This window comes from Macaca fascicularis, chromosome 5, assembly GCF_037993035.2.
Source record: "Macaca fascicularis isolate 582-1 chromosome 5, T2T-MFA8v1.1".
Classification (NCBI taxonomy): Eukaryota; Metazoa; Chordata; class Mammalia; order Primates; family Cercopithecidae; genus Macaca; species Macaca fascicularis.
In genome coordinates this window covers 191,292,418-191,319,853 of record NC_088379.1, presented here as the reverse complement: position 1 = coordinate 191,319,853, position 27,436 = coordinate 191,292,418, and the positions used below count along the sequence as shown (strand labels likewise).

Sequence of the window (27,436 nt, the reverse complement as noted above, 5' to 3'; positions counted from 1 at the left end):
TATTGATTTTTACATTTTTCTTTGAAAATGTCATTTCATTATCGGAAACGTCTAGCATAATCTTAAATGGTGCAATACACAACGGAAGAGAGTCCTTAGTTTTTTCACATTTTACTAATTATGAGGCTAACCGGTGAGATAGTATTTTATTCCCATTTTGCAGAAGAAGATAAGGGCAGTGGGGCACACAGCTGGGGCACACAGCTGGGGCACTCGCCCCAATCCCATTTCGCATTTGAGCCCAGGCAGCCTGGCCCTGCTGGGTGTACAGTCCCGTCGCAGAGAAGAAACACGTGAATGAACAGCCTCGCTGTGCGCCCACGAGGAGAGGCCCCTGGGACACAGCTCCCTCCCGCGGCGGCTGGGCCCGGCTTCCCGCACTGGGGCGCTGTCGGCCCGTGGTGCGGGGTTCGAGCCGCGGGCGGGGAGTCCAAGCGGGCTCGCGACGGACACCAGGTGTCACCTGGCCGTGGCGTCCGGTGCGGCGTGGGCGTCCGGGGGCGCGGCGTGGAGGAGCGCGCGGGATGGGGCGTGGGTGCGGGGAGCGCCGGGCGGAGCCTTAAAAAGTGGCCGGGAGGGGGGGCCAGGCGGGCGATGGCCCCGCGGCCGGGACGCGCCCAGGGACCATGCCGGGCAACGGCAGCGCGCTGCCCAACGCCTCGCAGCCCGGGCCCGGCGGGGACGGCGCGCGGCCGCAGCCCTCGTGGCTGGCATCGGCGCTGGCCTGCGTCCTCATCTTCACCATCGTGGTGGACGTCCTGGGCAACCTGCTGGTCATCCTGTCGGTGTATCGGAACAAGAAGCTCCGGAACGCAGGTAGGGCCCGCGCCGCCCCCGGGGCCAGCGCCCCTCCGCCCGCAGCCAGCCTCCCCAGCACCGGGTTCTTTTTCCTGAACACTGCGGGCTCGGAGTCACTTTTCTTATTAGAGGGGACTCTTCCTCCAGCCTGCCCATCGAAAGTGCCTTTTTCTAAGACACGGAGTCGCAGCCCCTAAGAGATGGGACGCTCCGCCAGAGTCGCGTTCTCTTTCCTATGGGGACACTCCCGTCTGGTTGTCCCGTCTGAGTTTTACTAGATTGAGAAGCATCAGGTCCAGGTTGCAGAAAGCTCCTCAAGCAGCCTCTGCAACGAAATGATCAACTGCTGGGTCTTACATGGGACTTAGTTTTCCTAACATTGTTAAAATATGGAAACACAGAAGCTGGCAAAATGCTGGAGCAGCCGCCGTGGTTTTGTTGTTCAGAGTAGTCTGTCGTTAGGAGCCTACAGTCGAAAAAAAGGCCCCTAAACATGCTGTGTCCGGCAGGCCGCGGCTCCTCCAAGTAAACGAGTTGACACTTTAAAAACAGAAGTTGTTGTGTTAGAGGAGGCAGGTAGCCAGGCGTGAGCAGAAAGAGTATACTTACGTATCATATGCAACTGCAGATAATTTTGTGCTTGAGTTAAACTTGCTTTTTCCTCCAGCAATGCATTGAACTGGTTTGTTCTGGGGGGAACCTGTGGACAGTTTGTTCTTAGGATACTGGATGTTCAGACCTCTAAGTGATGATTAGATGCTTGGTTCTCTGAAGACACTAGTTTTTTATTTGGAGGCACTTTTGGGAGAAGGTGTGGGGAAGGAAACATGCACTTAAATGTCTGCCAAGATCAATATTTTTGTTTTAACTAGGTAGTTAAGAAAAGCTCTAATTTTGTTTAGCTCCTTTTGGGGGGACTCACCCCTGCCTCTCCCCACCCCCCGTAATGCTTTTGCAGTTTGTAATTTGAGAATTAGTTAGTTAGGCACCTAGTAACATGAATTGAGTTTGAGTTTGTAAATAGAATAAGCTCACTTTGTAGGTGACTGATATAATAACTGGAGGAATTCTGCTTTCCAAAAGAGGCTCATTCCTTCCTACCCACAAAAACGCCTTTCTCTGGACCAAACAGGTTGGGAGCACTGGGTTAACTCATCCCAGGGCATCCTTGTGGTGTGTTCTTAACTCACCTTACAGAGGAGAAACTGGGGCTGCAGGTTGTTCACAGGGACTGGAAGTGTGAGCAGGGCTGAATTCCCAGAGCTGGCCTCCAGAGCTCGCCCTGCTTCCTTGCTGTCAACAACTGCAGCACTTGGGAAGTTTGAATCCTGCAGAACCTTTCGTTAAAAAGTGTTCACCGCCCAGGGTGGTGGCTCACGCCTGTAATCCCAGCACTTTGGGAGGCCAAGGTGGGTGGGTTGCCTGAGGTCAGGAGTTCGAGAACAGCTGGCCAACATGGTGAAACCCTGTCTCTACTAAAAATACAAAAAATCAGCTGGGTGGTGGCACACGGCTGTAATCCCAACTACATGGGAGGCTGAGGCAGGAGAATCGCTTGAACCTGGGAGGTGGAAGTTGCAGTGAGCAGAGATCGTGCCATTGCACTCCAGCCTGGGCAACAAGAGTGAAACTCCATCTCAAAAAAATAAAAAGTAAAAAGTGTTCTCGCCTGAACAATTTTACTTCTTGTGTTTTCTGAAAAAGAACTTAAGAAAATCGCTCCTTACACACACTTTGTATTTTATTTGCTAAGACATGCTCTTAAGAGGACAATCCATAAAATACTACATTCCTGTCGCTTTAAGGGGAGCCCCTTAGTGAGCTTTAATCCACCCAACTTTAGAAGTTTCGTATTTTTATAATAGGGATTTTTTGTTTATATGTGCAGTTCAAGCCATTTGAGAATTTCTGGAATGGATGGTGATTTGAAACAGTGGTAAGGATAGCTGATTCAAATATAAGTTTTGGTATGCTTATTAAAAGTTTTGATGATTTTCAGACCTCCCATTTCAGCTAAATGAATTTTGTTGGCTTTAAGGATGAAATGATGGGAAGAAGAGAATGGAAGAAATGAGAAGGCGAAAGCATCTAGGCTTTGAACCATCACTTTCCTTTGGAAAGTTGGTATAATTGCCGTGATTTCTGCCACCTTCCTCCCCTCAAGGGACTCTGTTGACATTTGATTTCCCAGGGAATAAATTGAAAATGGCTAACAACCTGCATGGCAGGGACACTGGACAGCCACAGCCGAAGTAAGCTGCAACCACTGGCGTCTGTGGTGCCAACAGAATATTCGCTCTACTCGTGTCCACAATTTGATGATAGAAGTGATACTGCCATATCATATCTTCTGAGTAAATTTGATAGCATAATGGAATATTCCTGCAATGGAACGCTGGAATTAGATCTTTGCTGTGCACTTTCTGATTTCAGAAATCAGCGAAGCTAAATACCAAACTTCATTTTCCACATTTGTCGAATTGCAGATAATACCTAACCTTTTAGCCTCATAAGAGTGTTGCAATGACTGTAGTGAAATGGCGCATATGAGAATACTTTGAAAAGGATAAAACAAGTAATACTGTGTTGGCTTGTTTGTTTTCTGGGTACACCTAACAAAGGTGTGCTCTGTTTGTTGGAAATCATTGCGCTATAGACCTATGATTCATGCACTTTTCTATATGTACATTATACTTAAATAAAACTTATTTTACAAAGTATCAGGCAAGAGTACAATACTATCTTGCCATTTAAAATTCAATTATCTGGCAATCTAACTGAGGTAGAATACGGCCAATATATGGAAATTAGCAAAAATGACAGGCTCTCACCTACAGATTTGTTCTGACTTAGAGTGCCACAAAACTGTGATGCTGGTGTCTAGTTCCCTGTAGATTATGAGCAGGAAGTTAGGAGGAAGATTGACACAGTTAAAGAAATAGCACATCATAGCAAGCAGCATGGGTTGAAATACACTCATTAAAAGTAGGTCTGAGAAACAGAACAAGCACAACCTTTTGTGCCTACATTGTGAGAATGCAAATAACCCTGCTCACCGTTAACTGCTCCTGAAAGCGGCACAGTGCAGGAACGCATTTATTATCATCACTCGATTCACCAGCGAGAGGTGTCATCATGAGTGGTGTGTTCTTCTTAAGAAGACGGGGATATAATGCATTTTAGAAAGACACCTGTCAAAAGCAGTTTATTATTATTATTTAATCTGTGTGCACAGTAGGGTAAACTTGTCAGTATATGTTAAAAAAAAAAAAAAAGTAGTTTCCCGGGATGGCTCTTTGGCTGATGACTGACACTGTGCTAAGCCTCTCTTGCACTTGTTTCTTTTAGGTCTCTATAGAATGTTATAACTATCCATTCTGCATTACCACTCAGAGAGGATGCATAGAGTACGGAACGAATGTGGACTTTGGGCCTCAGAGATCTGGTTCAAATCTTGGATGTACCACGGCTGTTTTAAGATGCCGCTTATCTTATAGGGATACTAGAAGGATAAACTTAGATTCTGGCCATTAGTCCACCTACTTACCCACCCACCTATTCATCCAGCCACCCATTCATCCATCCACCCACCCATCGTCCATCCATCCATCCATCTATCCATCCATCCTACCTACCCACTTACCTATCATTTTGAGGTACAAATAATAGTATTATGCTGTTATTACTAGTATGCATCCGATGACTAGTTCTTTTTAGATTGTTTTTATTTTTTAAATGTTCATTTATTTTTAAGTGTATGTTTTAAAAAAACAAGTAGACAATGTGAACTGGAAGAGTGAAATCAGTCAGAAATGGAACGGTTAGAATCGAATTCCCATTTGTGATGTTCTGCAAAATACACAAAATCTCCATTGTCTGACTTTTCCCTTTTGTAACAACCATTATCTCTCTGCAACAAGAAGGCCTGAGATTTAAAGACTGATTATTTCGATATTCAGCTGTTCTCTAATTTTAAGTGAATCAGCTCTAGAAGCAACAGTGGCTTCCTTGGGCAAGCATGCTACTATTCAGAACCCTACGCCCTAACTTGTGCTGTGCAGACTTGGAAAATGATTTCAAGCTAACCCCGCTTCACGCGATCTCCAAGCCGAGAGGTTTCTTACTGGCACTGCTGTAGTTCCCTCCTGTAGCTTTCCACAATATTTCAAATTACTGACTCAAAGCCATTTTTTCCCCTAGAGACATTTTATTGATTTTCCCCCCTTGTATTCTTAGCTGTTGTTCAGATTTCTATGACTTTCTATCCTGGTTTGTATAGTACATTGTTATGGAACTCTAAGTTTTTACAAATATGTCAAAGTAATTCCCAGAATCCCCTGTAAACCTTATGACAGTAGTTTCAGACTCTCAGGTACATGATTGAATTTGGGTCTGATCTTTGGTTCCTCCAGCAATTCATTTCATAAGAAAGTATTTCTGACAGGAATTTTCGGTGTTAAATTCATCGCAGAAAAGATAGAGCTTACTTTTGCTGGCTTTCAGCATCATTTTTCTCTTGGCAATTTTGGAAGTTAACCAAGGATAAAATAGTCCTAGATTAAACCTCCTGCTATTAGTATTTACTGCCATTTGATGGTTCTGTTTAAAAAATATCTGCATTGAAAAGTATCACGCCTTGGAAGTCACTTTAAATCTCCACACAGTCTTTGGAGCTCATTCTACCCATTCTTCCTTAGCACCTTTAAAAAATAATCACCAGAATAACTGAAGTGAATGGTAAGATCTTTACAAGGTGCCTTGAGTTTTCCCTTTTTTTCTAAGTATTTGTAAGTTGCCTTGCTGATAGAAATACCCTTTCTTCTAAAAAGGAAATTGACATACTCCTTTAGAGTTTTCTAGTACCAAGGAGGCAATTCGTGGATTGTTGTTAAAGAAGCATTTATGCATGCACAGAGCTCTGCACGGTATCATTGGCGCCATCTCTGCCTCTTCGTGAAGGTAATCAGCCGCCTCACTTCTGCCTCTCTCAAATAATCACGTTGACCAGAAACCTGAGGGCTGTATGTGGTATCTCTGTGATTTTTAGTGCAATTAAATAATGCTGCAGATTAGAAATAAACTGCTGGATTCTCTGGAGGAAGTGCTCAAACACTTGTCTTTCTACAGAGCTGTGCACTTCCAGCAATCACATTGAAGATCAGTCTCAGAAGAAAAGACAGGAAATAAAATGCATCTGCATGGTGCTGAATATTATTCAGGTTAATGGAGGTGAATTTGAGTTGTTAAGCGTACAGTTTAAAAGCGTGCTCACTTGCTTTGATACTGAGTAGTTTTGGTGCTTATTGAATTGAATATGTATCTGGATAAATACTTAGTGCATTCCTACAGTATAAGGCAGAATGGAAATGGTTGGTAAATTTTTGAGGATTTGTAAAAATTCAAGGTCCTGTGCTAAGCTTGGGTCAAACACGGCTTCTACTTTCAAAGAGATGACTTTCTATCAAGGCACTTTTGAAATGTGTGTTCTTTTTATTTTCAAACAAAGATAAGACATGGAGCACAAAGGTATGAAAATAGGAGCATATTTATATAGCAGAAAACTTTTTCAAGAGAAATGTGAAAGTTGGTTGGTAGATGGTAGCTGGGGCTTAAAGCAATCATGAGAATGTTTTAAAGTTGTTATCTTAGGAGGAGAGAACAATGTCATAAGTGGGAGATGTGAAAACCAGTTCACATGTGAGATAGCAGCAGATGGAGACAGAATTAGTGAGAGAATTTCGAAGAAACTGATGAGTGATGGAGACACAGCGTAACAATTAGAGAAGAACGCACGGGCTTCAGGTCTTTTGAAGAAACGGCTGCTGGAGAACGAGCTGCGAACTTCCATTTATACTTGTTTTCCTACATAGTTATTAAGTGGTGGATTATGAAAATGTGTAATCGGTAATTAGTATTTCCTCTTTGATGATTTTCTGAACATGTTTAGGAATATAGAACTCTTAGATCTTGGAAGGGATAATGTGCCTTCATCCTTCATGCATTAATTCCCTCCTTCTTTATTTAAATACTTGCTGGATGCCTCCTATGTCCATCTATAGGAGCTTAGGACACGATTTTGTTTCAAGAGAAAATTCTGGTTCACTCGTTTTTATTTTAAGATGTGGTTTAAATTGCAATTTTTACTTTTAAGATTTTTTTTCCGGTTAGTTTTCATTCCATTTTTTCCTTTTATTATTTACTTACCTTTTTAGCTCCTTTAATTGTTCCCTCTGAATTTGGAATACTTTCAGCTTTTCTCATTTGTGTATATGTCTGTTTAGGTATCATACAGTCTTTTACCGTGTACTTTTTTTTAAAGATTGTTTTACGTATATAATATATATATCTTTATAGATTGAGCATTCCTTATCTATGGAAGATTAGTGCTATTATAGGTCATATTTGTTGTGGTATGTCCCTCTGAAGCACATGGCCTCTGGAACCTACTGCCTGGAGCAAAACCCTGGCTCTGCCATCCCATGCGTGTGACATTAGGGCAAGTGACCTAATTTGCTCGGTTTCCTCACTTGTTAATTTGGGACAATACTAATATTGTAAGAACTAGATGACTTGCCGTATACTTAAAGTGTATTATGATTTAAATATAACATTCCCAGAAGCAGCATAAATTCCTTTTGTTATTTAGTATTCTTGGTGTGGAGTTCTGATATGTAAATATATTTTTATTTTTAAGGCAGAATGCAATATTTCATACTTACAGGTCTTTAAATACTCTAAGTACATAAAAATGGCATCAAAGTTTTAACTTTTACTTTTATGACAATATTGTTTTACACTTTTGTAGTGTTAACTTGTTTTCCTCTCGTTGATTTAACTTTCACATATAAACAGGGTTCTATTATGATTGTGCCATTTTTAATAAAGCTCTCTTTTGGATTTAGCAGTTTAGAGTTATTATTTAGTGCAGTTAACCTGTTTATTTAAGACGGGGTTTTCACCGAGTCCTTCAAGGTTCGGAAGAGGGCCTAAGGAAAAAAGACTCCTACGCTAAAGAGAGTTCATATCATTTTTTTGATTGCTTGTTAATGTGGCTGAAGTATTATGATTTTGTTTTTGTTAAAGTTTCATCCTAAATTCTCTAAGACGAATAAAGGTACAGTATCAGTACTTCATCTTCTGTGGAAGGGTGAAAGGCTGAACCAGTCAGGCTGTACTGTGGATGTTTTACAAGTTACAAATGTCTCACTAAACCACCCTTCTCAGAAGACAGTAACCGGGCATAGAAAATGAGCAGGATTATTTGCAGGATGTTCCACCTTTAACACTGACTGAAATCCAGATGGGAACAAGCAGGAATGTGCATGACTTCTTAAAGACACCTCTGGTGCCCTTGGTCTCTCGTGTTGTATATACAGTTTATATGCAATACAGTGTGCAATGCAAAGTGTACAGTGTACAATACCTGTGTATAATATAAAGCAGTGCCAAGCTCCATCAATTTTCTCTATAGCAGCAGTCAACAATCAAGTTAGAGACCAGACGGGAACTGGAGACAGAGTGGGATAGAGAGAGAAAGGGATGAGCCAGGAGGACACGTGGGGTCCAGGAGGCAACGGAGCCCTGAGGTGCTCAGATGGAACAGGGTGTCCAAGCCACAGCAAGTACCGTGAACCAGGTGTGGGGAGGACGGTGTGTCCCAGGATCAGGGTGTGAGGGGGACAGTATGGCTCATGAACAGGGTGTGAGGACAGCGTGTCCCGTGAACACTGTGTGAGGTGGGTGGCATCTCATGAACGGGGTGTGAGGACAGCGTGTCCCGTGAACACTGTGTGAGGCGGGTGGCATCTCATGAATGGGGTGTGAGGACGGCGTGTCCCATGAACACCGTGTGAGGCAGGTGGCATCTCATGAACGGGGTGTGAGGACAGCGTGTCCCGTGAACACTGTGTGAGGCGGGCGGCATCTCATGAACGGGGTGTGAGGACGGCGTGTCCCATGAACACCGTGTGAGGCAAGTGGCATCTCATGAACGGGGTGTGAGGACAGCGTGTCCTGTTAACGCTGTGTGAGGCGGGTGGCATCTCATGAACGGGGTGTGAGGACGGCGTGTCCCATGAACACCGTGTGAGGCAGGTGGCATCTCATGAATGGGGTGTGAGGACGGCATGTCCCGTGAACACTGTGTGAGGCGGGTGGCGTCTCATGAACGGGTTTGGGGAGGAGAGTGCATCCTTTGAACAGGGTGTGTGGACGGCGTGTCCCACGAAAAGAGTATTATAGTTTGGAGAGTTTAAGGAGTTAATGGAGAAGGGGTCACCAAGAATGTCACCGAATACTGCGGCGCTGTTTAAACCTGGGTGTTGCAGGGTGATGAGCTGTCATGTGTGCTGTGGAGAGCCGTGTGTGGAAGGTGGAGGGGAGCAGTGAGGCTGATGGCAGGAGGGACACGGGGTGAGAGGAGGCTCATTGGCTATGGAGAGACCCCTGTTCCATTGCAGGGATCAGGGAGGATCCTCCCTAGCCAGGACTGTGTGCCAGTGAGGAACCTTCAGTGAAGCAAGACGTGTGGTTTCCATCACAGGGGAAGAGAAGTAAGACATGAGTGAGTAATCCTGCAAAGGAAGATGGGCCACATGCCCTCAAATCCTCGCCACGGCCCTAAGCAGCTTGATTTATTCCACGTTAAGAGACTGAGGCTGTGGGAAGCTGTGACTTACCTGAGGTCACATTAGCAAGTGGCATGGCCAGGATTTGAATCTGGCTTTTGTTTCTACACTCATGGTGCACACTGCCTGTAGTAATCTGAAAAGACACATTTCTAAGGTATAGTCTCCTTACATTTAAGAATCTAAAACATTGACTGTGTGCTTCGAGGCCTCGAAGTAAAGCCCTTCCCTTTCCCTTGTACTGCCAGAGAATATTCCTTACACACCTGCAATAGCTCAGCTTTCTCTTGTCACACAGTTAACAGGTATGCACGTGGAATTTTAAAAAACACAAACCAAGTTTGTAAATAGTTCTTTATTACTGGTCTTTATCACTGTGATGCTTAAGTTCAGGCACACTCAGTTTCTTTTAGTCTTCATGAACAGTAATTTAGGGGGCCTCTAACCTTGCTTTCCACATGGTTAAAGTCCCGTCTGAAATGAAAGGGGTGAATACTGACCTGCTGGGAAAACCAGCATCTTAGTGGATACCAGCAGAAGAGCAGGTAATTTCTGCTTTTCTGAGGGAGCAGTTCAGAGTCCAAGGGTGCATTAGTTCAATCAGCAAATGATTTCCCAACACCTATTATGTGCTGGGCTCTGTGCTCACCGTGAGAATGTAAAGGTTCATGTCCACAGTGGGGACCTGAGTCTCAGCGGAAGACAGACTGTTGGGCAAATGTGTGTGGTTTCACGTTGCCATGATATTGGAAGCAGATGCACACATAGCGAGGACGGAAGCATGGAAGAGCAGTGCGGGGAGGCAGCTACAGTCTGTAACTCCTACCCAGTATTGGGAGAGCGGTGCGGGGAGGCGGCTACAGTCTGTAACTTTTACCCAGTATTGGAAGAGCGGTGCGGGGAGGCGGCTACAGTCCGTGACTCCTGCCCAGAATTGGAAGAGCGGTGCAGGGAGGCGGCTACAGTCTGACTCTTACCCTGTATGGTTGGTTTGTGTCTGTAAGACACCATAGTAAGTAGCTCCTTTTTTCTATCAAGAAGCCAGCAACCTCTTTAGGAAACCACCCAATCCCATCATAGGGCTGAAGGTCTATTTTAGGTTTGCTGGAAACAGAACCTGAGACAGAGGCTTGGTACTCGTGCTTTGCTGAGGGCGCACTCTCGGGGGGGAGCTTGTAAGAAAGAGAGGAGAGCAGACCAGGGCAGGGGAAGGGGTCAGGAAGGGATAGGATCTCAGGGAAAGCCGAGACTTGGCCTCATCCGTAAGTTGGGGCCTCTGGGCATCAATCCAGCAGAGTTGCCATTACTTGAGGCAAAGGGACTGGTCATTTGTCCCAATGTCAGTGGCTCTTTGATTACTGAAGGCAGTCTTGGGGAAGGAGGCAGTCCTTGCAAAATGAAGGCACTCAGCACTCACAGACACTCTGGGGAGAAGTGCGCCAGCAGCATCTACAACAACACCTGTGAAAGACAGAGGATGTGCAGGAACCGCCTGGAGCCCAGGCTTGCTGTGGTGATGGGCCCTGCTAACCCACACGCAGAAGGAAACCCAGTCTCTGCAGTTTTAATCATTGCACAGATTTGGAGATTATCAAATGGGGGAAAAGATGACCAGAGCTGTAGAAACATAGAAGTTTTTCAGAAATACACATTTTCTTTGTTAATGAAAACTTCAGACACAGGGTCCAAACTTTGCACAGTGTCAGACAGGTTGATAGATTTCTGTGTAATTCCCAGAAAAGCAAAGTGATGCAGAAATATTCATTCAAATGCAAATCAGCCTGAGGATTGCAGAGTGTGGGGTTTCTAAAAAAGAGCAAAAATGACTGATAAAAGGTAAGAGTCTGGCCCAGGATAGGAAATTCCTGTATTTTCACTCAGCTGAGAGTTTCACTAGTTAATGATGGCATATTTAGCATAAAAAAAGCATTACATAAATGGCTGCTGCAGGCCGGGCATGATGGCTTATGCCTGTAATCCCAGTACTTTGGGAAGCCAAGGTGGGCGGATCACAAGGTCAAGAGATCGAGACTATCCTGGCCAATATGGTGAAACCCCATCTGAACTAAAAATACAAAAATTAGCTGGGCGTGGTGGCATATGCCTGTAGTCCCAGCTACTCGGGAGACTAAGGCAGGAGAATGGTGTGAACCCCGTGTGAGAGTGGGGGGCGGTGGAGTTTGCAGTGAGCTAAGATCGCACCACTGCATACCAGCCTGGTGACAGAGCCAGACTCCATCTCAAGAAAAACAAATAAAAATAAAAAAATAGCTGCTGCTCCATTTCCACTTTCCAAATCTTACAAAAAATTTTTTTGTGGATGAGGCAATCCTATAATTATGCAGAAAACGGAATTCTGGGGAGCATAGTTCCGGTTCAGCTAGATTGACGCAACACTAATTCAACACAGTCCACCCCTTGGCAACTTGGATTCTATCTATAGATCTCTTTTAACCATATTTAACTTCAAAATAAAGGAAATATCAACATTATGCTTCCATCTAACGATGCAACTATCGCTTGTAAAATTGAAAATACATTAACCCTCTTTGTAAAAGAAAGTACAGTCTTTTTATCCAACTTTATGTGATTTTTATTATTCTAGTTGAGTCACATTTCCCATTTGATATCCTATCACTTAAATTCTGAGATACAAGGTTCACTACTAACACATCTTATAGGAGATGGCAGGGGAATAGCAGAGGGAAAGAGACACAAAGTTATTACTATATTCACAAATTATTCATGGTAAAGCAAGCAGGAAATACTCATAATTATTTTAGCCCTCATTTCTGCAGTTGGCCAGGTGGCCGTAGTGGGTATTTGGAGCTACCATGTCCTCCCCGCTCCCTCTGCCCTCTGGCTCTTTGCTTGTTGTGGTGGCTGAAGCCTTCATTCCTAACACTCTGGGACACTGGCATTCCTGCCTGTATTGGGTTAGTTTCCCGTTGGCTTCAATCCCAGGGCACAGGGGCACTGAGACACTCTACGGAGTTCTGGCATGCCAGACCTGTACTTCCTTGCTCTTACTGTGTAATAATAACCCAGTTTCCCCTTGATAATCAGGACTAAACACGTTAAGCACAGTAATTCCCTTCTTTGTCTATTGATTCACTAGAATGAGGAGCCCCCAGGTGGCACTCTCAACCTCAGTTTTTTTATTTTCTGTTTTTTTTTTGAGACAGGATCTCACTCTGTTGTCCGAGCTGGAGTGCAGTGGTGCCAGCATGGCTCCCTACAGCTTTGAACTCTTGGGCTCAAGTGATCCACTCACTTCAGCCACCCAAAGTGCCAGGATCTGTGCCTAGTCTCAATTTCCAGTTTAATGAAACCAATGAAGTGTCTCCTGGTGGAAGCATTGCTCCCTTGGGAACTAACACTTTAGACCAACAGAACCTAAGGTTTCAGAGAAAGGAGGCAAACATTTTGCTAGGGTATCACCAGGGTAATTTGAGAGGATGAGCGGCCATTTTCACCCTTGATTTTCTGATTCATGAATCCTGGCCATGGGACGAACAACACTCTATGTTAATCACTGATTTATAGCAGGTGCCACATGATAGCGGTCTGTACCCTCGGCTCACCCACCTGGTGCTGAAACTGAACCTTCAAAAGCCATTCCACCAATCTGTCAGGTCAGCTGTTTGGAGATGGGAAACTGGTAGGGCAGTGAATTCCCAGGACATGGCCCCATTGCTGTACTTCATTGCTGTCAGAGGAATTCCTTAGTCAAAAGCAATGCCATGAGGAATACCATCATGGTGGATAAGGCATCCTTTAAGTCCGTGGATGTTAGGTTGCTGGAAGATTTAAGGGCCTGAAAAGGTAGGAAAGGCAAATCCATACTCAAGAGTATGTCTCTGTTCCAGCCAGAACAAACCACTGCTCCCTTTGATGATGGAAGTGGTATGTAATCCACCTACCAGCAGCATCTGGCTGATTTTCCCAGGGAACAGTGCTCCGTTGGTGTTCTCTCCACTCTCGGCAGGCTGGACATCCAGCAGTGCCACAGTGGCTGCATCCAGATCAGTTTTCATGAGGAGTGATCTGCTGCTGAGCTCATGAATAACTTCTATCCTTGCTGCCATGACAACTTTGTGAGTCCATTGGTCAAGGACTAGTAGCCAAAGACAGATTAACTGATATACACAGGTTCCACCATCAAGACACAAATATCTTCACACTGAGTGTCCATTCTGAGAGGTCTGTGTGCCTATGTCTTCTCCAGAGCCCCGTAACTGGTTTTCTAATTATGTTTCTTCCAAATCCTTGCCCATCTAGCTCAATGGTCCCTAACCTTTTTGGAACCAGGGACTGGTTTCATGGAAGACAGTTTTTCCACAGGGCAGGGTGGGGGAATGGTTTTGGGATGAAACTGTCCCACCTCAAATCATCAGGCATTAGTTAGATTCTCATAAGGAGTGTGCAACCTCGATCCCTCACATGGAGTTCACGACAGGGTTCACGCTCCTATGAGAATGTAATACCGCTGCTGAGCTGACAGGAGGGGGAGCTTCGGCGGTAATACTTGCTCACGTGCCACTCACCTCCTGCTGTGCAGCCTGGTTCCTACCGGGTCACGGACCCAGTCTGTGGCTAATGGTCAGCTAGATCAGTGGCTAATGGTCAGTTAGATCAGGCATCTCCAACCTGATCGAGCTGACCATTAACCACTGCCTATGAATCTAGCTGACCATTAGCCATTGTCCCCATCAGGTCAGGGACCCCTGATCTAGCTGATCATTAGCCACTGCCCATTAATCAGTGCAGATCTGAACCTGTGGCCCTCTCTCCTTCCAGGACAAATGAACAACCAGTTTGAAGTTCTTTTTGAAGCATTGCTCCAAGTTCTGTTTCCTGGGAGGGTCTTCCTCCATCCTTGTTTTTCAGGGCCATACTGGATTAGATCTGTAGTGCTGCAACCCTCCAGTTTCAGGTAGTGTCCGTAGATCATGAAAAGCCATATGGAAACCAGGTAAGAAGGTTTTTTTTTTCTTTCTTATTCAGCTGCTCAGGGGCACATCCTCATGAGGCCATAGGAGCATGCTGAGGGAATGGAGGCAGGGTGGCAGGAATGTGGGCCATGGCCTCTAAGCCACTTGCTCATGCATCTTCCCTGTGCCTTCAGGAGCTGCTGGAGCCAGATCTTGGATGCACGGCTTCTGTTTGATGTTGTGATGGGCAACTTTATGATTTGGTAGGTCACACAGCACCTGGTCCTTGAGAGAGCTTTCAGATCACATGGTCACTTGGGTGTCCATGTTCAAGCATTCAGACTCTACTAAGGTCAAGTAGGAAGTAAAAAATGGTATCTGCAAAGGAGAGCACAGATTTGCTGCAAAATACTAAGGGTCCGTGTTATGAGTCATCTGAATGTGCCTGCTAAGGCCTTCTTACAGTCTCCCTATTACATGCAGTGGTCCCTCCATATCCATGGGTTCCACTTTCAGGGATTCAACCAATCATGGCTTGAAAATACAATCTTTGAGGGATGTGGAACTCAAAGATATAGAGGGCCAACTTCACATATTCACAGGTTCTGCAGGGCCAACTGTGGGACATGAGCATTGATATGGTTTGGCTGTGTCCCCAGCCAAATCTCATTTCAAATTCCCATGTGTTGTCAGGGACCTGGCGGGAGGTAGTTGAATCACAGGGGCAGGTCTTTCCCATGCTGTTCTCGAGATAGTGAATGAGTCTCACAAGATCTGATGGTTCTATAAGGGGGAGTTTCCCTGCACAAGCTCTCTCTTTGCCTGCTGCCATCCATGTAAGATGTGACTTGCTCCTCTTTGTCTTCTGCCATGATTGTGAGGCTTCCCCAGCCACGTGGAACTGTAAGTCCATTAAGCCTCTTTCTTTTGTAATTGCTCAGTCTGAAGTATGTCTTTATCAGCAGCATGAGAATGGACTAATACAGGCATCCATGAATTTGGGTGTCTATGGAGATCGTGGAGCCAGTCCCTGCTGATACCAAGGGACAACCATAGAAACAATTCAAGCACCATTGGTGTCTTAGCCTGTTCCTGCTGCTATAACAATATAGACTGGGAAGTTGTAAATAACTGAAACGTGTTTTTCACAGTTCTGGAGGCTGGGAAGCCCAAGATCAAGGTACTGGCAGATTTGGAGTCTGGTGAGGGTTGCTCTCTGCTTCCAGGATGGTGCCTTCTTGCTGTGTCTTCTGGAGCAGATGAATGCTGAGTCTTCACATGGTGGAGGGACGAACAACTCCCTGGCACCTCTTTTATAAAGGCACTAATCTCATCTGTAAGGGCTCCACCCTCATGACTTAATCACTTCCTAAAGGCCCCACCTCTCAATACCATCACATTGGCGATTAAGTGTCAACACATAAATTTTGGGGGAGACACATTTAAACCATAGCCATTGGATCAGATGGATCAGGTGGCTGAGCAGCCTTCAGGGCCTTGTTCTGGGCTCCAGTCCACACTACAGCGTTTTGAGTCACTCAGGAAATGGGTTTGTTTAGTACGTCCAACCCATTGTTTGGTTGGTGTATTTTGTTTTTCATCTTAGTGGTTGGAGGGTGATGCAATGACATTGTTTTCACTTTGGAAGGTGAGTACAGGTTTTTTTTGTTTTGTTTTGTTTTAATAGAGTCTTGCTGTGTTGCCAGGCTGGAGTGCAGTGGTGCGATCTCAGCTCACTGCAACCTCCACCTCCTGGGTTCAAGCAATTCTCAGCCTCCCGAGTAGCTGGGACTTCAGGTGCACACCACCATGCCCAGCTAATTTTTGTATTTTTAGTAGAGATGGGGTTTCACCATGTTGGCCAGGATGGTCTGGATCTCTTGACCTTGTGATCCCCCGCCTCAGCCTCCCAAAGTGTTGGGATTACAGGCGTGAGCCACCGCGCCTGGCCCAGGTGGTCTTTTAAGGAATTCTTTTGCCCCTGCGGCTGTGACTACCAGTGTCCCTTAACTACTGGAAATAGGGTTTCTAATACTTTAAATCTAGTCCTGTTACAGAATCAACTGCAGGTTACCCAAAACCAATACAGAGAAACCCTCCCAAAGGTTCTCCTTGGTCCACTTCCAGAACCAAATTCTGCATCAGTCTGGGTTCAATCAATCCAAGAAGCAAAATTGCTCGAGCAGTTGTGTGAGCTGATGGAATAGTGTATTTGAGGCTTTTGCTTCTGTATCTGGCGCTGCTGTTTAAAGTTCACGGAGTTGAGAAGGAAAGCTGATGTTAGGAGGGGATGCAGGGGAAGCTAGAACCTGGGAGGAAGGACTGGAGCTCTGGAGGATGGTCAAAACTCACCTTATGAATTGGTCTCTCACTTCCTCCAAGCCAGGAGGAGGTGAGCAGGAGCTGGAGAAGCTGTGGGCACACTGCTGCCGCCCACCCCCTGCAGGGCAGCAGGTAAGACTCAGAGCGCTGAGCTTGCAGTGGCGTCTGGCACTTGACACAGATGGTCTGAGCACAGACAGCAATCTGCTGCTGCACTTCTGCCTTCAAAATCTCACGCAATTGCCTCTTGTGGGGAACACTAACCCGGAGCGGTGCAAGAAAAAGTCTTTTCAGCTTCGTGAAGTTGACACAATATAAACCCACCGTACATTGATTAACCCTCGGCCAGGTACTGTTCAAGGTGGAGGGAGAAGATGTCAAAGCAGGCAGTGTCCTCACCGAGGTGACAGCTGGGGCTGTGGGAGATGGGGAGAAATAGAGACATAATTGCGATAAACAGAAAAGCAACGCCGTGTTGCCGTGTCATTCCCGGAAGGGACTCACGGGACTAGTTCTGAGGAAGGCATTCCCGGCAAGCTGACATTTTAGTTGTCTGTTACCTTATTTTATTCATATCTATGCCATATTTCACTTCCAATTTAAAGTTTTATTCCTGGGAGCAAATATTGACTGTGCATTTTATAGTTGGTGAGGCTGATTGCTGTCCGTCTTGTTGCCAGCATACTGACTTCTAAGTGTTTTCCTCCCCCATCTTCTCTTTAGAAGGTTCTAGTTCTAATATGCTTCTTTAGAATTGTGCCTGGAGAGGCTGTAAGCCAGGATGTAGCCACAGGGCCCAGTTTCTGAGTCTCATATCTGTAGGAGCACAGGAGCTTTCTCAGGGAAATAACATTGAACAACACCAATTCATAGCATTGCTATAATCCTGACTCTCACTAAGCAGTCATATGACTTCATCCAATTTAACTCTATATTTTTGTTTTCTCATCTTTAAAAACTAGGAATTATCCAGGGAGATCATTAACACATCTCTCAATTTTAACATCCTATTATTCTATGATTCTGCCACAGTAAGGATTGGAACTATATTCAACAGAGAAGAAATCGTTACCCACGAACAGACATTATTTGACATTTCAGAATGCATTATTAAGCTTGTTGCATACAGTCCTGGATATCTGTAGAAATGGGTAGATTGTCCGTATGTCTGGAGTTAACATAGATTTCAGAATGGAATAGATGAACTTATAATGTGTATAATTATAATTGGATAATTCAATTACTCTTATCTGGTGAATTTCATAAAAGAAAAAAGGAAATTCCCTTTTTCCTTCTCCCCCAGACACCACACACTCCCCATGCACACATGAACGCCTGTGCTAAAGCTTTATGTGAGCTACCTGATAGCCATACCTGTATGGAGTCTGTGGCTTAATTAATTTTCACCAAGCATTTGTAAAATGGGATTAATTCAAAGAATTAAACTAATGATCTAATTAATGTAATTACTTGAATTATAAGGCAATGTAATTACTATAAAATAAATGAAGCAGGGTATTCGAGCCATGAAAGAAATTTACGACATCATTTGTGATTTCATTTTTAAGGTCTTTTAAAAATAAATCCAATATTAGGCCAGTTTGTCATCATGACACTCTGGGTAAAAATGTGCTGTTAGAATGATAATTTAATTTGGAACAGAATTTCACATAGTATAGATACTTCTAAAGCATTAAACATTTTGAGCTAATAATTTATTAAAATATGCCTCTTAGGAATGGAGGTGTTTCAACACTAATTGAAAGTGATCTGTGGGAAAAATAAACTTGCCTTTGTAACTTTAATTTGGATGAATACAACCAATTTTTAAAGAATTTGCTTTTATGACAATATATCTGAAATTCCTAAATAAATGGCACAGATTTTACCTTTCTTTCATCATGACTGCTATGGGCTGTTTCATTTCAAATGTTGGGAAGTGACAGTTTAATGAACTCATCAAGTGTATGAGCAAAAGTCACTGTATTTATTGGGTGTGGTCTAGGACGCAAATATGAGGAAATGTACTCATATTTGCAAATATGAGGAAATGTACTCATATTTGCAAATATGAGGAAATGTACTCACGAGGGCCACTGTCTCGAGTCAGGCAGGGAAGCCTGGCTTACAGGTCAATAGAATAGAAGGCGAAATCTTCTGTCCCTCCACCTGGGGCTCCCTCCGTCCCTGTCTAGCGCACCCCTTTCCTCACTGCTTCTGGTTCGGTGTATGCTCTGGTGCTGCTGCTTACTCTAGTGTAATTTTCTCTTTCTTTTTTTTAATTTGAGACGGAGTTTTGCTCTTGTTGCCCAGGCTGGAGTACAATGGCGCAATCTCTGCTCACTGTAGCCTCCGCCTCCCGGGTTCAAGCAATTCTCCTGGCTCAGCCTCCCAAGTAGCTGGGATTACAGGCACCTGTCACCACGCCCAGCTAATTTTTGTATTTTTAGTAGAGACGGGGTTTCACCATGTTGGCGAGGCTGGTCCTGAACTCCTGACTTTTGATCCACCCACCTCGGCCCCGCAAAGTGCTGGGATTACAGGTGTGAGCCACCACTCCTGGCCACTCTAGTGTAATTTTTTTGGCTTTTCCTGTCTCTCAATTCCTGTTTCCCCAGCACCAAATATATGCATTTACTATGTAAACTGAATTGAATTTATTGTAATTTAACCTGAGTAAAAAGCAGTACAAAGTGGTTTAAGACCCTTCAAAGGAGGAGGCTCTTACCTCTAGGTGGACTCTTACCTCTAGGTGGGCAAACGAGCAAAGGCCTCGGCATTTCTATTTGAGATAGACTTGGGAGAACGGGTAACATTTAGAAAGTTGCTGTGAGGAGCCATTCGAGGCAGAAGGAATAGTAAGAAACAAAGGCAGAAGAGCCGCAGAAGGGAAAAACCATATTTGCAGAACATCTCATAAAATTTGACTAACGTAGCTGGGAGCAATGTATCACACCTGCCATCCCAGCACTTTGGGAGGCCGAGGTGGGTGGATGGCCTGAGCCCAGGAGTTCGAGACCAGCCTGGACAAAATGGCAAAACCCAATCTCTACAAAAATACAAAAACCAGCCTGGTATGGTGGTGTGCGCTTGTGGTCCCCACTATTTGGGAGGCTGAGGTGGGAGGATGAGCCCTGGAGGTGGAGGTTAGGGTGAGCCAAGATCAGATCATTGCACTCCAGACTGGGTGACAGAACAAGACTCGGTCTCAAAATAAATAAATAAATAAATAAATAAAAATAAAAAAGTGACCAGAGTTTTTTTTTTCTATAATTAAATATGTGTTGCTATGTTGAGAAAATTAATAGTTAGACTATTTAGGGTTTAAGTTTTGTAACATAAGTTCTTTATAAAATCTAGGAGAATTTCTGCATTTTCCTTTGGTTCAAGGTGAGGGAGTCGTAGAATAAGAACATTTCTCTGGTGTAAGACACGGTGCATGGCACTCGCCACAGATAGTCTCATGTCATGCTCACCGCAGCCCTAAGAGGAAGATGCTCATTATCCCATCATCTAGGAGAGGAGGCAGAAGCTTGGGGAGGTCAAGTAACGTGCCCCGGTTGGACAGTTGGTATGGATTGAAGCGGTGTTCTCATCCAGACGGCCGATGACACAGCCCTCTCGGTCGTAACTCCCGCGCTGTGGGATCAGCGAGAACAGAAGCTAGAGGCCCCTTGGGAGCTGCTGCAGGACTCCAGAGGGAATGAAGACTTGAACTTAAGGCAGTTGTGGCTGGCTTGAGACATAACATCATATGAGATTGCTCAGGTGATGTAGAAGGCTCTAGAACAACAGATGGAATGCAAGTATTCTGATCTCAGGACTTTTTAAGAAATGAGAAACTGAAGGGTTTGAAAGACAGTAGTTTTGAACAGGGAACAGGGAACAGGGGCTGTTCTGGGGAGGCGGGAACGTGTGAACAGTGGATTTGATATGTCACGAGTGGCAGTGGGCTGGCGTCCTGTGAAATGGCCTCCAGTTCATTTGCAGTGTGGCAGCAGCTGTGACGTCAGGTCATCAGAGCTGCAGGCAGAAGCAGCTCCTTCTTTAACAATTGTAACAGAAAACCCAGTGTGAACTGGTATTCACTGTATTTTCTAAACGTTTCTCTTTCAGGAAACATCTTTGTGGTGAGCTTAGCGGTGGCAGACCTGGTGGTGGCTGTTTATCCGTACCCGTTGGTGCTGACGTCGATATTTAACAATGGGTGGAACCTGGGGTATCTGCACTGCCAAATCAGTGGGTTCCTGATGGGCCTGAGCGTCATCGGCTCGATATTCAACATCACCGGCATTGCCATCAACCGCTACTGCTACATCTGCCACAGTCTCAAGTACGACAAACTGTACAGCAGCAAGAACTCCTTCTGCTATGTGCTCCTCATATGGCTCCTGACGCTGGTGGCTGTCCTGCCCAACCTCCGTGCCGGGACTCTCCAGTACGACCCGAGGATCTACTCGTGCACCTTCGCACAGTCCGTCAGCTCTGCCTACACCATCGCCGTGGTGGTTTTCCACTTCCTCGTCCCCATGATCATTGTCATCTTCTGTTACCTGAGAATATGGATCCTGGTTCTCCAGGTCAGACAAAGGGTGAAGCCTGACCGCAAACCCAGGCTGAAACCACAGGACTTCAGGAATTTTGTCACCATGTTTGTGGTTTTTGTCCTTTTTGCCATTTGCTGGGCTCCTCTGAACTTCATTGGCCTGGCCGTGGCTTCTGACCCCGCCAGCATGGTGCCTAGGATCCCAGAGTGGCTGTTTGTGGCGAGTTACTACATGGCCTATTTCAACAGCTGCCTCAATGCCATTATATACGGGCTACTGAACCAAAATTTCAGGAAGGAGTACAGAAGAATTATAGTCTCTCTGTGTACTGCCAGGATGTTCTTTGTGGATAGCTCTAACGACGTGGCCGATAGGGTTAAATGCAAGCCGTCTCCACTGACGACCAAAAACAATCTAGTAAAGGTGGACTCGGTTTAAAACGGCACCGCATTCCCCGCGAGATGCACACGCTACTCAAGGCCTCGCGCCTTTCCGTGTTGCCTTTCCTGTTGACAGAAAAGCCGGGTGGTGGAGGAACCTTCCAGCTTTACCTTTTTGCTGCCATAGTTTCTGAACTAATGTACTGTCAGCTTTGTAAACACCTCCAATTCTACCAGTCAAGAGAAGTACAGAATGTATAGAGTTACATGTTAACTGAGGAATGTGGTTCAGGGCTGGGGTGAGAGTGAGCTGCTGACTGCATTCAGGGGAAGGAGTGTGCAAACTTTTATTGTAAATGAGGGCCACAAAAGGGGTAATTTCATTCTTCGCTTTTTGAAGATTTCTAGCAGAAAAATGAATAGAGAATTTTATTTATAAATGAGCAAACGGAACAATTTTTTTTTTTTGTAAATGGAACAATGAAAGTGGGATGAGTGCCTCTTATTACAGAGGGAAAGGCTGAACATAAATCAGTTAATGGCTCATCAACAATCACAACCACAACCAACACCACAAACCTTTCAGTTGGCAGAGTTAGCATTGGGTAGCTACACTCATGGTCATAAATGTTTGCTGCTCTATACTACAAGTTGTGCATACAACCAGATAAAGAACTAAATTATAGGCTGGGCACAGTCGCTCACACCTGTAATCCCAGCCCTTTGGGAGGCTGAGACGGGCAGATCAGCTGAGCTCAGGAGTTCGAGACCACCCTGGGCAACATGATGAAATCCCATCTCTAATAAAATACAAAAAATTAGCCGGGTGTGGTGGTGCACGCCTGTAATCCCAGCTACTCAGGAGACTGAGGCAGGAGAATCCCTTGAGCCCTGGAGGCAGAGGTTGTGGTGAGCCGAGATCCTATCAGTGCATTCCAACTTGGGCTACAGAATGAGACTCCGCCTCAAAAAAAAAAAAAAAACTAAATTATATTACAGAGCTCTTATTCACATGTCAATTACCCTGGGACTTTAAAGTAGTAGCTATGTATACAATTTTATTTAAATGTACTAGACATTTGGCTTATTATTATTGTGTCACTGAGCAGCCGTTTTGAATTGATCTCTGTTAATTCATTAATTTGTCAAATGAGCTCAGTTAAAAATGACAAATGAGCTCAGTTAAAAATGACAAAAGATCAAGTTGCTGTAGACTTTTTGATATGGTGCTGAATCTGTTCTAGATTGACGCTTTAGTTGTGCAAGTAAATAACTGAAACCAGATAGCTTTTCTTTTATAGATACTGCAAAACAATGTTCTTCAATAATTCATTTTAGAATTTCACTGCCCTAATAGTACTGAAAGTCTGAGCGAAGAAAAAATGCATTGCAAAACTATGCTTTCATAAACTTTGGCGGAAGTTTACCCAAATGGTTATTTGAGACTACTCTGAGATATGTTATATCAAGTGTTTTGCTACAGATTATAACCATGTTTTCTTGTATTTTAAAAGTCTGTAGCAAAGCTGTCACATACTAGAATAAATTGCTGATTTGCAACTATATACGTAAGACAACAAGTTATCTGGATATATTTGCTAATGATTCTCTTCATTAAGCATATTTGGAAAACACCAAATTATGTTTGTCGTTGTTGGGGTGTGTGTGTGTGTGTGTGTGTGTGTGTGTAAGTTGTCTCCAAAACTTTACCCAAGTCATTTATGTGTAAAAGTTCTGAGTTCTTATCAAAATCAAATTTAAATAGTAAAGATAATATTTAGGCCAGGTTCCAAATTTCAGATAACCGAAACTTAAAAAATTAACCATGCTCAACTGAAGGCTTTTTGCAGTTTATTTTACACTCTTTTCTTGATGCTTGGTATGAATTACTATGTTGCGATATGATTCCTTTGTTCTTTATGGAATTTTATTTCTTTATTTCTATATTGTACTATATTTGAACTGTATGTCAGCAAACATAGTGAATAGAAAACTGTGCCCTTTAAAATATTGCCAAGAGTATCTCACCTGAAAATCAAGAATGTAAATTTAAAATATTGAAATGATTTTTCACTACCATCAGATAGTTAAAATATTGCCAATGGAACAGCAACTCAGAAAGATCAAAGTAGAGACCCTGGTTTCCCCTACTAGAATCCCATGTAGAAGTCTCATAATCATTCGAGGTATTTTCTCTGGTTCCTCACTGTGATATCAATAAGTAGAGCGTCCTTAGCTCTGTGTTTTTCCCTCTGGAAAAACTCAGATATGTAATCAGTTGTGCTTGATATTTTCAGTGTACAAATTATTTTGTAGTCTCTTTGGAAGATTATCTCTTTCAAGACCATTAGATTAGGACTTATCAAATGACTGTTGCACAGGACTAGTGGGTGCCTGGGTAGCATCGTGTAGTATCACTGGAGATGTGCTCCTTATTCAAGGAAGCGACTTTATCTCTTTCTTTTTTTCTTTTTGAAACAGAGCCTCGCTCTGTCACCAGACTGGAGTGCAGTGGTGCAATCTTGGCTCACTGCAACCTCTGCCTTCCGGGTTGAAGCAATTCTCCTGCCTCAGCCTCCCGAGTAGCTGGGACTACAGGTGTGTGCCACCATGCTCAGCTATTTTTTGTGTGTGTGTATTTTAGTAGAGATGGGGTTTTACCATGTTGGCCAGGATGGTCTCAATCTCTTGACCTTGGGATCCATCCACCTCGGCCTCCTGAAGTGCTGGGATTACAGGTGTGAGCCACCGCGCCCGGCCCGGAAGCAGCCTTTTTCATGAAATCTGCTAAGCTGTATTAAGGAGCTGTCGGCCTGTATTGAGGCAAGTATCTGCAGTCTGTCAGAATCACTTGTTTCCAGGGTAAAGAATATTTGCCAGTCTCCCCTCCGCCTATGGGAGTACTAGTGGTGATGTGAGGGTTGGCATAAAAGAGATAATGATATTTTCTGTGGCATATTTGCAAATTCTAGGATTATTTGCACTTGTCTATAGCTGGGATTTCACTGCCTAGGCTGGAGGCTTTGTGAGGCCAAAAATAGTACCTGTGTTATAACAGGGAAAAATGCCCCTTTTTAAAAGCACTCACTGGGATCTGAGGCTCTGGTTAGGCAAAGTCTATGCAAGGCCATTTGATGTGGAATAAAGATCAGCATCTATCATTGTCTTTTCTTCTATCAGTTACTGGAATGCTGTGCAATTATAAGCATTCCATAATTTAAGTACTTATACTAACATCCAGTTGGATTGCAAAGACAGAAACATTTGACCATTCTAATTTACATAAATTATTTTAATATTATCACCGGAGAGCTTGCTTCAATTGTATTCTCCTATGGAAAATCTAAACCATATGGGATTATCTTTTTTGCCTTTAGTGAATGTAACTTTTAAACATATATTGTTGTATTTTTCTTATACCTGTTGGAACAGATTAGTTTGGGACATACTCCCTATACTATATTATGTAAGCTTCATAGTCATATAAAATATGGTTTTTCTTTGTTTAAAACTAAAGAGTTAATGATACTATAGATTGGGGAAAGGAATAACTTCAGTTTGCTCTATTGTATGTCTCATTACCAAATATGTGTGTTTGTGTAAATCATGGACATGCATAAGCAGTCACATATTTTTCTGACAAAGCAGCAGAGCAACTTGATTTTAAACATTCTGGGAGGCAATCTGACAGGATAATCAATCTTAGATATTAAATCCATAATTGCTTAGTGATTAAACACGTTCAACATGAATGTTAGGTAATGAATTTTGATCATTTTTTGGACTACCTCTGATTCATCACCAAATATTTCACTGTGAATAAGCAAACACATTTGGAATATGTTTTTAAGTCATCTTAAAGGACTGAATTATTATATTTGGGAATTACGTGAGCAAAATCTATAAGCAGCTTTTTCTTGTGAAAACATAATTTTCAAAAGTTCTTGTTCCATTCTTCCTTTTACTTTTTTCTACTTTTATGTTTGAAAATAAAGCATCTCCATTAAAAAAAAGTTATTGTGTACAATATAAAAAATGCTCTAGGTCAGGTGCAGTGGCTCATGCCTGTAATACGAGCACTTTGGGAGGCCTAGGCGGGCGGATCACCTGAGGACCTAAGGTCAGGAGTTTGAGACCAGCTTGACCAACATGGAGAAACCCCGTCTCTACTAAACATACAAAAATTAGCTGGGCATGGTGGTGGGCGTATGTAATCTCAGCTATTCGAGAGGCTGAGGCAGGAGAATCGCTTGAACCCAGGAGGCAGAAGTTGCAGTGAGCCGAGATCAAGTCATTGCACCCCAACCTGGGCACCAAGAGCGAAACTCCATCTCAAAAAAAAAAAACAAAAAAAACAAAGTGCTCTGATCTCTGCAATGGTAGCACCTGCTTTGCTATGTTGATTACAAGTTTTTGGTAATCTCCAGAACCTGTAGGGGAAAATTTAGGGAATAAATGAAAGTGATTTTAGTTGTGTCCAATATTTATGTTGCTGGTAAGTGTGTACTTATTTTACCAAAGGTCTTTTAGAAGACCAACGATTGAATGTGAACTAAATTTGTAAAATACAGACAAAGGCCAAAAGGGAGAGATATCTAACCAAAGTCTTAGTATCCTCATAATGTAACGATCATGTATGATCGTAAATGTAATGCCGTGTAAATGTAATGTAGTGATCATGAACGAGGTAAACATTTAGTAATACACTAAATGAGTACAAAGAGACTGTTGTGGCAGTTGCAGTGGTTAGAGGGTTGTGACTGAATGTTGTGGCAGTTGCAGTGGTTAGAGGGTTGTGACTGAATGTTGTGGCGTTTGCAGTGGTTAGAGGGTTGTGACTGAATGTTGTGGCGGTTGCAGTGGTTAGAGGGTTGTGACTGAATGTTGTGGCGGTTGCAGTGGTTAGAGGGTTGTGACTGAATGTTGTGGCGTTTGCAGTGTTTAGAGGGTTGTGACTGAATGTTGTGGCGTTTGCAGTGGTTAGAGGGTTGTGATTGAATGTTGTGGCGTTTGCAGTGGTTAGAGGGCTGTTATTGAATGTTGTGGCGTTTGCAGTGTTTAGAGGGCTGTTATTGAATGTTGTGGCGGTTGCAGTGGTTAGAGGGCTGTTATTGAATGTTGTGGCGGTTGCAGTGGTTAGAGGTTTGTGATTGAATGTTGTGGTGTTTGCAGTGGTTAGAGGGTTGTGATTGAATGTTGTGGCGTTTGCAGTGGTTAGAGGGTTGTGATTGAATGTTGTGGCGGTTGCAGTGTTTAGAGGGTTGTGATTGAATGTTGTGGTGTTTGCAGTGTTTAGAGGGCTGTTATTGAATGTTGTGGCGGGTGCAGTGTTTAGAGGGTTGTGATTGAATGTGGTGGCGGTTGCAGTGGTTAGAGGGTTGTGATTGAATGTGGTGGCGGTTGCAGTGTTTAGAGGGTTGTGATTGAATGTTGTGGCAGTTGCAGTGTTTAGAGGTTTATGATTGAAGCTCTTGTGCTGTCAGCTTACTGCCTATTGGGACATCCCGAATTGGGGTCACCTCACAGTTGTTCACCCTCAGAAGAACAACGGAGTCGAGGGTGTGGTCACCTTGTTTGAAAGTGGTAAAGGAAAATTTAAATCAATGGAACCACAATCATAAAAAAAATTAAGTTAATGATTTTAGAATCATGACCCCTAATCATATATATTATTGTATTTTTCTTCTCTGGAACAGAAACTGTTTAATAGAAACAACTATTTAGGAGTGTTTTTTTACTGTTACAGAGTTTAACGTGAGAGAACAAGTTTGTGTGTGTGTCTGTGTGTGTGCATGTTGTGTGTTTTAGCCAGCTGGCTGCTTTTTGTT

The 27,436-nt window shown here is 43.7% G+C and overlaps 1 protein-coding gene across 1 annotated transcript; it reads left to right on the top strand.

Moving 5' to 3' along the window:
• The first annotated feature begins 589 nt into the window (after positions 1-589).
• On the top strand, positions 590-22,605 carry MTNR1A (melatonin receptor 1A). Its single transcript, XM_005556485.5, has 2 exons — positions 590-816; positions 20,798-22,605. The coding sequence occupies exons 1-2, from the start codon at positions 627-629 to the stop codon at positions 21,664-21,666; spliced, it is 1,059 nt and encodes a 352-aa protein (XP_005556542.1). The 5' UTR covers positions 590-626; the 3' UTR covers positions 21,667-22,605.
• The last annotated feature ends 4,831 nt before the right edge of the window (positions 22,606-27,436 follow it).

What these genes read in the sequence shown, in the direction of transcription:
- MTNR1A (XM_005556485.5), top strand. Translation starts at nt 627, where the DNA reads ATGCCGGGCAACGGCAGCGCGCTGCCCAACGCCTCGCAGCCCGGGCCC. An exon ending in CAAGAAGCTCCGGAACGCAG is followed by an intron (nt 817 to 20,797) that starts GTAGGGCCCGCG and finishes TTTCTCTTTCAG; the next exon opens with GAAACATCTTTGTGGTGAGC.